General features: G+C 42.0%; 1 protein-coding gene across 1 annotated transcript in view; it reads right to left on the reverse strand.

Annotated features, from left to right (window-relative positions):
- The window catches only part of PLA2G4A (phospholipase A2 group IVA), a 737,221-nt gene that overhangs the window by 241,235 nt on the left and 482,835 nt on the right, over window positions 1-13,151 (reverse strand). Inside the window, exon 11 of the mRNA XM_085601661.1 lies at window positions 3,131-3,268. Within this exon, the coding sequence (XP_085457787.1) occupies window positions 3,131-3,268 (138 nt within the window). The remainder of the gene's footprint in view (window positions 1-3,130; window positions 3,269-13,151) is intronic.

Consider the following 13,151-nt stretch of genomic DNA (forward strand, 5'->3'; position numbering starts at 1 on the left):
CCGAAGGTGTCGGTGCCTTGTGGTGCACGAGGGCGCGCTTCTTCTGTGCGTCGACCGCGTCTGCTGCGGTGAGTTCGGCGCCGAAGTCTTTTTGTACGCGTTCGGAGCCGACTACTTTCTTCGGCGTCGGCGCCAGGGCAGTGGACTGTTTCGACGCCTTTGATCCGACCACCACCAGTTTCGCTTTCGATTTGGAAGGGACTGGAGCGATGGATGTTTTAGGGTTTAACAACCCGGTCGTCTTGGGTAATATTGGCTCTTGCATAGTGTTCAGTGCCGGGCCGGAAGGCGGGGCCGAGGAACCATGGATTAGGTCTTGGGTAAGGCCCGAAGGCGATCCCTCGACCGGAGCCTGACGACTAATTTCGGCCTCCGTGTCGACGGATTGGCCTAACTCCTCGGGAGAGCTGTCTTCTTCAGCCCCATAGGCTTCGTCGATGTCCCCTACCTCGTCGACGGCTTCTTTACGTCGAAAGAGCTCTTCGTCATCGTCGTCCGATCGGGAACCATGCTCCGAAGCGGGGCTAGATAGTATTTCTTCCACGCTCTCGGCGTCCTCGGTGCTGAATATGTTGGTGGGTGCGGGCGCTGCCTGCTGCGCCTCGAGCCTCGCTGCCCGTCGGTTCCGTAGAGTTTTCTTGGATCGGAACCGCGCACAGGCCATGCATTTTGATCCGTCGTGATCCGGCGAGAGACATTTGTTACAGACCGGGTGGACGTCGATGTGAGGGTACTTGGCGTGGCACAACGGACACCTCTTGAACGGAGTTCTCGATTCCATCGTCGATGGAGCGAAGTTTGGACCAATTCGATTCGAAATTTTGAAAAGGGTGTGGAGCACTAGAACTAGTAGTCGACACCGAACGGTAACTGTACCGACGAAAACTATAGGCCTTTTGGCCTAAAACTAAGTATTCCGAAGTTGAGCTAAGATAGTTGCATCCGAACCCAATGGGGGAAAAAAACAATCTGGGGATGGAGAGGATGCCCATGCGCACTGTGGTCCAGGGGAGGAGTCACCCATCTCAGGATACTTCGAAGACTCTTCCAGGACAACAATGTGCAATCATCCGGACCCAACACTAGGCGGCGATCTATGCACAGATATGAATTCAGCAGCCCACATGCCTCGAACTGTAGTGGCGTAGAGTGCATTGGTGAAGAATGCAGTAGAGTGCTGTAGAGTTGAGTGCTGCAGGGTAGAGTGAAAAGCTGCAGAGTAGAGTGTAGTGGTGTAGAGTGGTATAGCGTGCACTGAAGTAGAGCGCAGTGGCATGGTGTGGTGCAGAGTAGCGTGGCAGAGTACAGTGATGCAGAGTAGATTAGAGTGGCATAGAGTATGATGCCTAACGTGCATTGCTGCAGAGTGCAGTAGCGTGGCAAGGAGTTTAGTGCAGTGCTGCAGAGTAGAGTCTTGTATAGTGCAGAGGTGTAGACTAAAGTGGTGAGTGTGCATTGGCATAGAGTGCTGCGTAGTACAGTGCATTAGTGTACATTGGTGAACAACAGAATAGAGTGGCATAGCGTATGATGGCATAGAGTGCAGTAAAACAGTAGACTGGAGTAGAGTGTAGTGGCATAGAGTGCATTGGTTTTGAGTAAAGTTAGGTAAAGTGCACTGGTTGAGAGTAGAGTGGAATAGAGTGCAGTGGCATACAGTAGAGTGGCACAGAGCAGACTTCAGTAGAGAGGCATAGAGTGCTGTGGCGTAGAGTCGATTGCTTCAGAGTAGAGTAAACTTTGCAGGGCAGAGTGCAGTGGCGTAGAATGCAGTGACACAGTTAAGTGACAAAGTGCAGTGGTGCAGAGTTAAGTGGGGTGGTGTAGAGTGGAGTGATGTCGAATGCAGTGGAGTGATACAAAGTAGAGTGGCGCAGAGTGCACTGGCATAGAGTGCTGCGAGTAGAGTAGTGCAGAGTAGAGTGCAGTGGTACAGAGAAGAGTGGCAGAGTTCAGTGACAGAGTGCAACGTTGTAGAGTAGAGGGTCGTAGAGTACACTGGTTTAGAGTGGCATAGACAGTGGCAGCTGGCACAGATCTGGGGTGGCGAAGAAGATCTGTAATGAAGCCTGGGTGGAGAACATGCAAAGTGTGCATGAATGTTTGACCAGCCCGAGCCGGCCGGCCAAACATTCATGCACACTTACAAAATGTGCTCACCACTCCCCTGTTCCTGTTGTCAAAGCATCCCCGCCACAAAGCTGCCGCAGCAGGGCAAAATAAAATGATAATAACCTCAAGTTATTATCATTTTATTTTTCCTTTATTTCCCTGCTGCAAAGCAGTGAGGCGACGCTCCCCTGCCTTAGTGGAGGAGCTGCCAGTGAGCATAGATAGAAGTGGCGTAAATTACATAGTATTGGTTACGGCTAGAAATGTGGCTCATGTCTGAACCCACATGGGAATTTGGTCCAAACCTAACAAAATATTGGCAGCACTGGCTATCCAGGTTTTAGAGTCTCAAACCTCTTTGAATGCAGATTGTCCTGCCACATGAAAGCACCACGTTAGTTGTGATTAGGAGTAGGCCAGATTAATGAGACTGGAAGCATGTAATACAACCAGAAAACGGCAGTAGAAGTTAAAAAAAATTAGGCTGACTAAAATAACTTATTTTTAGAGCACTTAATACTATATCTTATGCAAACAGGCGTCACTAATAACAAAGTTGTCTTTCATATAACCACCCGCATTTGTGTAACAGCTATTCCAACAATGGAGTGATGCATAAAAATGGGGGCAATAAATACCAACCCAACTTCCCCAAAATTTGACCAACTAGTACTAAAGGAACTTTTGCATTTTTGTGCTTATTAGAAGCAACTATATGTGATACCCCCCCATTGCCATTTAAATAATGTAGAGTCTTTGCTACCCAGTACACCAGGGGATGGAGAAAATCCAGAGGTGCTTGACAGGGTGCCTCTCACCTGCCTCAAAGTCTAGCATGTTATCATTAAAAAAACTAAGTTTTACTTGTCTGTTGCAAATGATACTGAATTGTACCCCATGGCTGTTGCCCATTGTTCCACACCCTGTTATTCCTCAGCATGGCACAATCTATGTAAGCACCGCTAAGCAAGTACATACGAGCATGTGTTTTTATAATTTTTGTCATTGACATACTCACCCATTAAAAAGTGCAGAGGGTTTTCTTCATATTTTTTCACCACATTCCCCATAAAAAACTTGCTTCCAAATAGATCAGGTGGCATGAATGTGCCATATTTTGCCATGCCAATCTCATATGGACTGAACTCTACCCAGTCTGTAACAGAAGAAAACACACCATAGATGACAAACCGCACTAAGCTCGATCACCATTTTAAAAGCTTTAGCGAACATGAAAATTCTATATGCGCTCCCCATTTGGGTTTATTTTTTCTAACTAATTTTACTTTAGCAAAGCTACAGTGATAAACATGCAATCAATACACAGCATCCACAAGTAAAAATTAAAGGACAGTCTTGTCTTTTACAAATGCATTGCTAACTGTACTCTGTTGCACTGTATCTTTGAACAGTTATCAATGCTCTTGCACATATCACTTCTCACAAAAGCATCTTCACAACAGACTTCAAAATTGACTCTTTAAAAGTGCCTTTAGAAAGAGGAGTGAGTGAAGTGGTATGGATCAAAGCTGCAGTTTGAGGCACAGCAGTGGTCAGCATAAAATACATTTCTTAAGAGTTGGCTACTAATAAGCCTCAAAGTGTTTAGAAATCCTACATAAAGGTTACAGTTGTGTTATTGTATTGCAGGGTGAGCGCCAATGATGACAAGTTAGATGATATGAAAATGTGGGGGCTTCCCCCACTGACAAATTCTAAAACCATTGGCGAAGTAACTTTCCAGAGAGACTGCGGAGGCATGTCTTGGACTGTACAGTAAACAAGATTCCACTTCGATACGCACAAAATGGGTACAATTAACTGTACCGTACATCAACTAGCAGGAAAGGTGTAAAGAAAGCTCAAACTTGTATTGACAAGAGGCAGAAAGCAATGACAAATAATTATCAGGGTAATAAAACATTGTATAGACTATGCCATAAGCTTTGTGTGATTAAATTCATGAACTTACAGATGATTCATCCTGACTTCTTACACCCACTACATAAACAGCACTGGAAAGAAAGTGTACATGCAGGCTGAAGCTCACAGGCAACTAGAGAGTAGGTGACTATATGGAAGAATCCTTAAAGAAATGTAGGGTCTCCTTACTGCAATACAACGTGGAGTCCAATGACATAATGATGGTAAAAGGGTTACGGCTCTCCCACTAACTAAACTCCGCTATTCACTACTCATTGCACCATCTTACAGTGCAACCCTTGTTGAAAGATAGTATTTCTTAGTCACTTGTCTCCGGGCTACCACTTCACCACATGTCCCGCCAATTAATACCTAGATTTGAGATAATCAAGCACTGGAATGTGTAAGCTTCTTCTTCCAGACGCAGATGTTTTCTTGATCACTGTTTCAGCTACTCATGCGGTTTCTGCCACAGTGACATACACCTCCTCTGTAGGGTTCACATGAACCTAATCTGGTGCTCAGATGCTGCACACACCCTTTGCTCTAGATGACATATTCCTCATGACTTCACAGACAAAAGACTCACTTCAAACTATCTTTTTAGAACACTCCAGTGGAATTATTTTACAAAGTTCCTGTACGACAGATTGCAAGCCAATTCATTAGCTGTTTGGGCATCCTTGGATGGGCAGTGAAGGGAGTAAATTGATAAAGTAAGTTATCAGGCCAACCCATGCAATAGTGGTCAAGACATTTGTGGTTTTATGTCATCCCTGGCAGTCTTGTAACTATCCCCCCAAGACATTAAAAGCTAAACTGATTCCTAATTGGCAATTATTCCCTGACACTTATTGTGTTGGTTCATGATCTCTTTTGGCCCATGATCCCAGGGGAAATAACATCAGAGCTCTTTATTGCACCATCTCCACCCATGGAGGGCATGCAGCATTTCCTTGCTTGTGATAAATGTTCTACGGGAAGGGCTTTTTTTGTTTTAGTCTCAAGCTGTTTCCCCCCATCCCTAAATTAGGCTGCAGAATTGTAATTATTTGGAAGTTTTGCAGTTCTGTAGCTTCTCTACTTCTGTGGTGGCTGTCGGCTAATCTGAGATTTAACAGCATAGAGAAGATAGTAGAAAAATGTCAAATTCATGTTTAAGCAAGAACCAGTAGCACACTGTTCGGAACTGGGAAGCTTAAGAATGGAAGAAATTAAATTACATGCCTATAAAATGCGGTTGAGCTTCTAGTGGGGATATGTTATAGATTTGCATGCATGCTGGAATATGTTTCCATGACTATTGAAACATGTTGACCATGGGAACAGAGAATTATCGATAATCCTCTATACATTCTGACTTTTTGTTTTTAATATCACTATACGTAATCAGAATAAATTATCATGAGGCAGGTAGTTTTTTTGCTTTCTGTGAGGATCCCATTGTCTATTCAGATACTGAGCAGAAAGATCTCCACTAACAGCACCAAGTAATCGATACAGTCCGTACCACCAGTAAGGGTGTCAGGATTTGGAGCAACCGGTTGATGAAGCGTGCCACTTGGGTGGGTGAGGATTTGTGTCCTTAAAAAACATATACCTAGGCAAGTACCTACTGTTTTATTCAGGTAATTAACACAATCTTTTCTTGACAAGGTTCTTGTGATCTGAAGTGTTTTTGTCTCTTGCCAACTGTTAAGCATGATCAGATTTCCAAGGAGAATTAGTGCACACAGGCCTCATATACAGCCGAAAGTTTTGTAGTTTAACTCGAGACATTGAGCTGCCATCTTAAAACGAAAGTAAAGCCAATGAAGAAGCCGCATTACAGTCAGGCTGCATTTGAGACCTGAGACATGCATTAAAAAACAGGCTGTTTCATTGAAAAAATAATAAACACGAGGATTGCCTCATCTTTAGGTACATGTTTGAGATGAAACATTGAATGTGATATCAATGTGATAAAAAAGTACGATGATTAATTTCACTTTTCAAGTTTAAAATACTCCCTCATTCAATACAATTCCATAAGAGTTGAAACTGTGTTAACCAGCCAATGTTTAATCCTCTTGAGTCCACTGTGTGAAAAATAGATTTAAAAAAAAGCTCCAGCAGGAAGGTGTCAATAAAATACAAAAAAATCAGCATACGCAATAAATTCCATAACATGCCTTTCTGATAAAGTGCAAATGGCCTCCTAAATAGAAATAAAAGCAGCATTTGCAATCATTATTTCCAATTAGGCACTGTAATCTGCACCCTCACCCTTTATCAAGAGGCCTCCAGTGTTGCTAGTTCCCGCCAAGAATTACGTAAATATCCGGCATTAAACGAGAGATTCCTTGAAAAGCTCTTGTGTTTTGATAACTGGCATCAAGTCTTTTCTAAGACTGAAAATGTTTGCACGGTAAACATTTTTCACATTATCGCGTGCAATACATTGGCAAACGCATGCCTGTAACTCGCATGAGGAAAAACGAATAACTTTTTTTGTAAGTCCAGTTCTCTAGCTTTGGGTGCCAGGGCACAGAAAGACCCTTGACAAAACGGGACATTGCCCGTTGGGTCTCATTCTGCACCATGTTCTGCCACAGTAAAGCAAACCACCATTTCAGAGGACCGAGTAACGGTAAAACCCACCACTGAGGTGCTGATACCACAGCTATGTCAGGTAATAAGTAACCTGTTCTATTAGAAGTGAGTCTGCTTCCTGCCTATTTACTGTTTACTATACTCTGTGCTGTTCTGATTCAGGCACATGAACCTATGAAAGATCCATTGCAGGAGAAGGAAAATTAGTTGTAACTCCTGTTCTGCAGTGTTGGTATCTTCCATATAGACACATGCCACTCTCCCTCCTCTCTTGCCAGAGGATCACTAAATACCCTTACTATCTTTCACACTTCTGTTATGGAATCTGAGCTATGGTGGCCTCAAGGGGCAGAAGAGGATTCAGCACTTCCATCTCATTATCTAAAGTTTGGGTTGTTTTAAATAATGTGGGTGTGATACTAATCAATCACGGTTGTTGGGCTATTGGCATTTTAACACTGATTACTGGTAATTCACAACCTGATGAAGGGAATAATAATGGACTAGTGAGTGAAGCATATTTTGATAACCTACTGCCTCCACATTCACAATTGCTACATGAGATTTGATGGAGAAGGTGAAGTAAACGTGGAGTCTATAATGTACAGTAAATGTGGTTGTCAACAATCACTATATTTACAAAATCGCACTGTTTTCAGTGAATTCATATCAAGTCAATTTTCCACTTTTGTGGATATATTTTGCTTTTCCTCCACTGTAGCGGTTTGTGATCCCATCGCCTTCATTTCTGCATTTTGTGCCCAACAGCCTCCATTTTGGTGACAGGATTTTAACATACAACAGACCATTCACAAACACACACACTGGCATTGCCCATTCATCAGTGATAAAATGGACCCTGGCCACGGCAGATCACTGGTGATAGGATCAAAAGTAGAAAGTATTTTCGGCAATTTCATCTATAGATAAAGTGAGTGGTGTTGATAGCGCCACAGAAATAAAGACACAGTGTGAGACAAAGAGAGAAAGTGTGAAAGAGTGATCAAGAGATAGAAGCAACGAGAGGCCGAGAGAGAAAACAAAAGAAAAGATGGAGGGAAGGAGAGGACAACTAATAGAATGAGACAAAGGAAAAAAGAGACAAAGGGAGAGAAAGAGAAAAGCACAGCGAATGAGACAGTGGAAGAACACAGGTGAACTAGGTGGCACAGAATTGGGAACAAAAAGACAACGATAAGTCTCATAACTAGAATACCTGAGACACTAATAACAGATGACTGTTATTCTTGACATGAGGACAGGACTGCAAACCTGCTGTTGAGTAGAAGAGTTTTAAAGAATACCCATGATGTCTTGGAACTGGAAAACAAAGGAGCAACTACAAGTGAACTACCTCATGTAACAAGCACTGTTGGTGTTCAGAGCGATCGGTTTTGCTTGCTAGGCCAAGAGCAATTGGTGAAAAGTAAAAGTGAACAGTCGAAGATCATGAAAGACATCCACCATGCCGGAGCATCATAACGCGGCAGTAAAAAAAGAAAAATAAACAGCGGTAATCACTTGGACATCTATTCATATTTCACGAAATAATGGATGCATGTTGGCAAAGGCATTACTTGTCTACCTACAGCAATTGGCACTAACAAGTCCATTCTAAGGGAGAGTGTTACATTCAAAAACACCCTATAAGACTTGCAAGAATCAAATTCGACCTATTTGCATACATTCACCAAAGCAATACTGCTTGGAGTTGTTGCATTGGGACACCCAAAACTCACGAATGGGCCAGTGTCCCCAACAAACAAGTCTATAGATTGTTCGTCATCTGTACAGTCAACATCTGCCTGAGCAAATGTGGACGAAAGAGGTGTATGTACATAATTGCACTGGTTATAGACAGTTTCTAAGATAGCAAAGATATAGTGCTGTATTGCCCAAAAAAATTTAATCACACATTCATGTGTTACCTTTCGATAGACCAAAGTTCTTAACATAACTCCAGAAAGCGCAAAGAAATTCTATGAATCCATCCCATTGGAATCTGCCTGAATGCTCTTACTTGGGTGTGCTCAGTCATTTGTTATTCACATTAAGCTTTGGTGAATACCACTAGACAGTACTGCATACCCCATACAAAGTATCAGAAACACCATGCAATCCCACTCTCATCTGGTACATTTGGGCTCAAGTGTTTTCAGAGAGACTTGATGAAATATCATCCTGTACAAAAACTCCTTCTGGAAGCACATGCATCCATATGAACCAGAGTGGGTTCCGGACAATCTCTGTATGTGCTGTCCTAAAACTGTCTACTGGAAGTAAAAAAAAAACATCATTTAAATAAATAAGAAAGCAGCACACCCAAGGAGGAATCACCAGTACCATATGGATTTCAAAGGCAAATCTTTTTTTTAAAGGACTGAATCCCTGTCCTTGCACTTCTTGAAATTCATTCACCTATATCAGATTGCCCTAAATGTGCCCTTTAAAACAAACATCCTTTAGAAATGAATGATTTGTTTTCTTTAAATTAAAACAATGTATAACTTTTTATTTTTATTTTGCACGTACTGCGACATGTCTATACCATTACTAAACATTATTCAGTCTTGAAAACACGGAGGACAAAAAATAATATTTAAAACTTTTTAACATTGTTATGTAGTTAGTATGTTTTCAATTGTGACAAAACAGGTGGTTCTCTGATAGCAACACAAAATGACAAGATGTACAAGTTAAGCAATTTGTTCTTACACAAACTTTGTTTAGCAAAAAATAAAGCTTATTTATTTGATTTGGAAAAAATGTGTCTGTGAGGCGTACCCAAAATTCTATAAAAAATAATATAGCCACGTACAGTTGTTGGAGTGTTCACAAGAGTACTTAATTCAGTGCTTTCAGGTATAGACGGCATTACTACCTCCTTCCTTAAGGTTCACCCTTCCAAAGCCTCTTCTCCTGCATGCATGCTTTTATCAATATCCGAGAAAATAAGGTCGACTGTGATAGGAAATTGCCTCTTGACAGAAATGTTTTGCTGAAGTCCTCGAAGTCAGGGATGGGCTAAGAAACCACTGCTTCAGAGGGTATGGAAAGTCACTAAAAAAAATGCTAAGTTTCCAAAACTAAAAATAGGAGGAATCGCTTTTCTTTTGCAAGACACTTCTCTAATTGATGTCACAACGGCAAAAATATTAAAAACTCGCCACCCAGTTCCATTTACGCTACAAACCTGCCCTTACCAGAGGTATGCCACTGCTCTACATAATGAATGCGTTATTGACGGATCCCAGATAAGTAGCACTATAATGACTAATGAAGAGGGTACAGCATAAAGTAATTTGTACATTATTTGACCAAAAGTATTTTGTAGTTCCACAGGAATTGCTCTCAGGCTTCAAGAGCATGTGTGCAGTCGAGGGTGCCAAAAACATTTGGAAAACTTACAAGGGCATAAAACCCACTTTTGACACTACTGAGTTCTGCAACCAACCGTCTTGGGGATAAAACTGGAGGCTTTCTACAGCATGACATTAAGAATATCTGACAGAAATCGACAGATAGCCGGATTTGAAACACCAGCAGCAACAGCAACATCTTTAAAAGAAACAAATGCTAAAAATTGGAGCACATTTATAAACTTGACCGATTGTACATTCATGAAGTAGCCTAATAAAGGGATATCTTTTTGCTGTTTTGTTTTAGCTCAAAATCGTTCTTTATCAGGTCCAGCATATACAGGATTCTTTCTCCATAAAATTAATATGCCTTCAACATTTGCTGCTTAGACATGTGGAAACTGTTCATATGTATCTGGTTAATTTTAGCACTGTGGGGCCGAAGACACATGATGGCATTCCAAATTCTGGTGACACCGGATTAATGTCTACACTTATACCACATACCTACTACAAATGCTGTGGTTTTCAAGTCCTGGGTTGTTTTTAGTGCCACTGTGCAAGTGATTTCCAACAGAATCTCAAAAATATCATCCTGTCGACAGTCCTGAAAACTAGCAACCTAAAATCAGTTATTAGACACTTGCTAAACAAATAGAATTTTTAGACATTGAGTTGTATGTTAACAACAACACCCTTCAGAGCAGACTATACCGCAAGCCGACCCGCCTGCAATTCACTCCTACATGCGGGGAGTGCACACCCACCACATCAGGTCCGAGCAATTCCTTTTGGGGAATTTACAAGAAATAAAAGAAACAAAGAACATTTCGCAAAATCCTTGAATAATAAGAATACGTGTTGAATAGAATTGCTTATTGTTTCATGAAACTGCCTAAACTAGGGCCGAACTTACCAAGCAAATGGTGTGCGCACAGGACGTGAGTTTTAACTGCAAAGATATGGAGGAACTTTTATCCAGGAACAGTTGTGTAGATTTGCTGCTAGCAGCCACCAACATCAGTTCAGAACACTTACGGAATCAGATGAAAGACGCATCCAAACATTGGAGAACCATCACGGTTCTATATTGTTTATAGCAGTGGTTCTTAGCCTGTGATCCGGGGACCCATTGGGGTCCACAAAACCTACTAAGAGGTCCGTAACTGCTAAGAAAATTAAATATTAACAGAATAATAAACTGTATTTAAATACAGAAGCAAATTGGAAAGTAGAAAATATTTTTTAAAGTTCTGTAAATGTGAAGAATTATGAAAATAGGGGTGTGAGAATCAAGTGGGATAAAATAGATGCACCACAGTTTCTGAAAAATCCTGTCACTATTACCTGCTTGACACTGGAATCGAGCCCTAGCTGCATTCTACTTAGCAATTAATCAATTATCTTACGGATTTCGCGCATGCTCACCAATAAACTTTGCAAAAAGGATTCACCATTACAGCATGTTCTGCAGCGCATAGACAACTTCTAATGGCATCTAAATAGACCGCGCACAATAACCTTAGGATCAGACAAGCATGCTCAACACATAAAACAGCCTTAGAGACTCGAAAAGAAGTGATTAGAAAAGCGGCATGGGAGGCTCTTGAAGCAGCATCTTCAAATAGACACAAAGATTCTGGGACATTATAAATTAACCCCATCTGACAATTGCACCTCCAAAATCGAAAATTACCTCCACGCTGAACGATGCTCGGCACATTTTGCAGATGTCTTTAACTCAGGTAGCATTGACTGTAACCTTGCTGAAAATGTAAACTTTGTGGCGCCCCTTAATCTTAGTAGCCCTACTGAAGTTAACAATGATGCATGCGCAATTAAGATATCTTCATTAGGGAAAGCTCCATGCCCTGAAGGAGTGCCAGAGGATATCTTTAAGTCAGACGTTACCCGTTGGGCTCCAATCATTACCAACGTCCTTCATGCAGTTATTCAGGGCGCCTAAATAAAATCATGGAGGGAAACAGTCCGTCCCAATTTTTAAAACAAGCATTTGCAATGCAATAGGCCTCGTATTTTAGAAACTTTGAACTATTGGTATGGTAAATGACAATGCCTTTTAATATTGCAGGGTTTTAAAACAAATACATAAAAGGCACTCTCATTTACAATGCCAATAGCTTAAAATCTCTCAATTGCGAGACCTATTGCATTGCAAATGCTTGTTTCAACAGGTGATGCGGTCGGAGATGCAACTGTGGAACCGAATGCAGCGCTGACAAAAGCCTCTTCGCCCATACCCCCACTCCCCCTCCATCCACTCTCACCCCTTCCCTCTCACTCCTCCCCTTCCCCCTCGCTTCTTCACTTCTCTGTCACTTCTTCTCTTCTCCCTCTTTGAACTTTCTCCCAAGTTGGACTCTCAGCGCGGGGATTAATGTGTGGGATTTTGGGCGAATCCCTTTAAACACCACCCCTGTGCTTTAAAAAAACATGCACTTTAATGTGACATCATGTAAGGTAACTGGTGCTCCTGTGACCCGCTCCAACGCCTTCGGGTACAGTTTGCGCTCAGAATACTGTAAATAAGTTACAATGTTAAATTGTAGTGTTAAAATAGTATTTCCTCGTACCCCGTGTGCACCGTATATATGGGTGCAGGAAGGTAATGTGAGGGCGTATGCATCTTCTGTGCACCATAAAGTTAGCGCTGTGGGAATGACGTGCAGACGCTTCAATGCACCTCGTTCAGGGGCCAAGCCACGGGCTGTGTGTTCCGTTTCAGCAAAGAACTGGCGGTTGTCTCCGCATGCAGGGTTCCACCTTGCGCCCCTTCAGACCCTTTTTCTATTTCAAGACATTTGCTGTACATTTGAATAGATTTGGTGTGGGCCAAATCGCGACCAGAGCTTTTTGTAAATTTCACATTCGAATCACGCAAAACATTATCTAAAAAAAAAAAAAGATCTTTTTAACATATTGAAATAAGAAATAAGACCAGGGCAGCTACAATGCCGATCAGAGAGTTAGAGCTGCCCAGGGTCGTAAAAACTGGAGTAAGCGAGGATGTGCGGCGGAAAGCTCTTTCCTTCAAACTGTTCATTTGGGATCGGTACAGAGGGGCCGTTATTGCTAACATAATGCACTCTGTTCCTGACTTGTGAAAACAATACGAAGGAACATTTGAGCAAGCGTGAGAGGTTA

The sequence above is a fragment of the Triturus cristatus genome, chromosome 4_2, assembly GCF_964204655.1.
Source record: "Triturus cristatus chromosome 4_2, aTriCri1.1, whole genome shotgun sequence".
Lineage (NCBI taxonomy): Eukaryota > Metazoa > Chordata > Amphibia > Caudata > Salamandridae > Triturus > Triturus cristatus.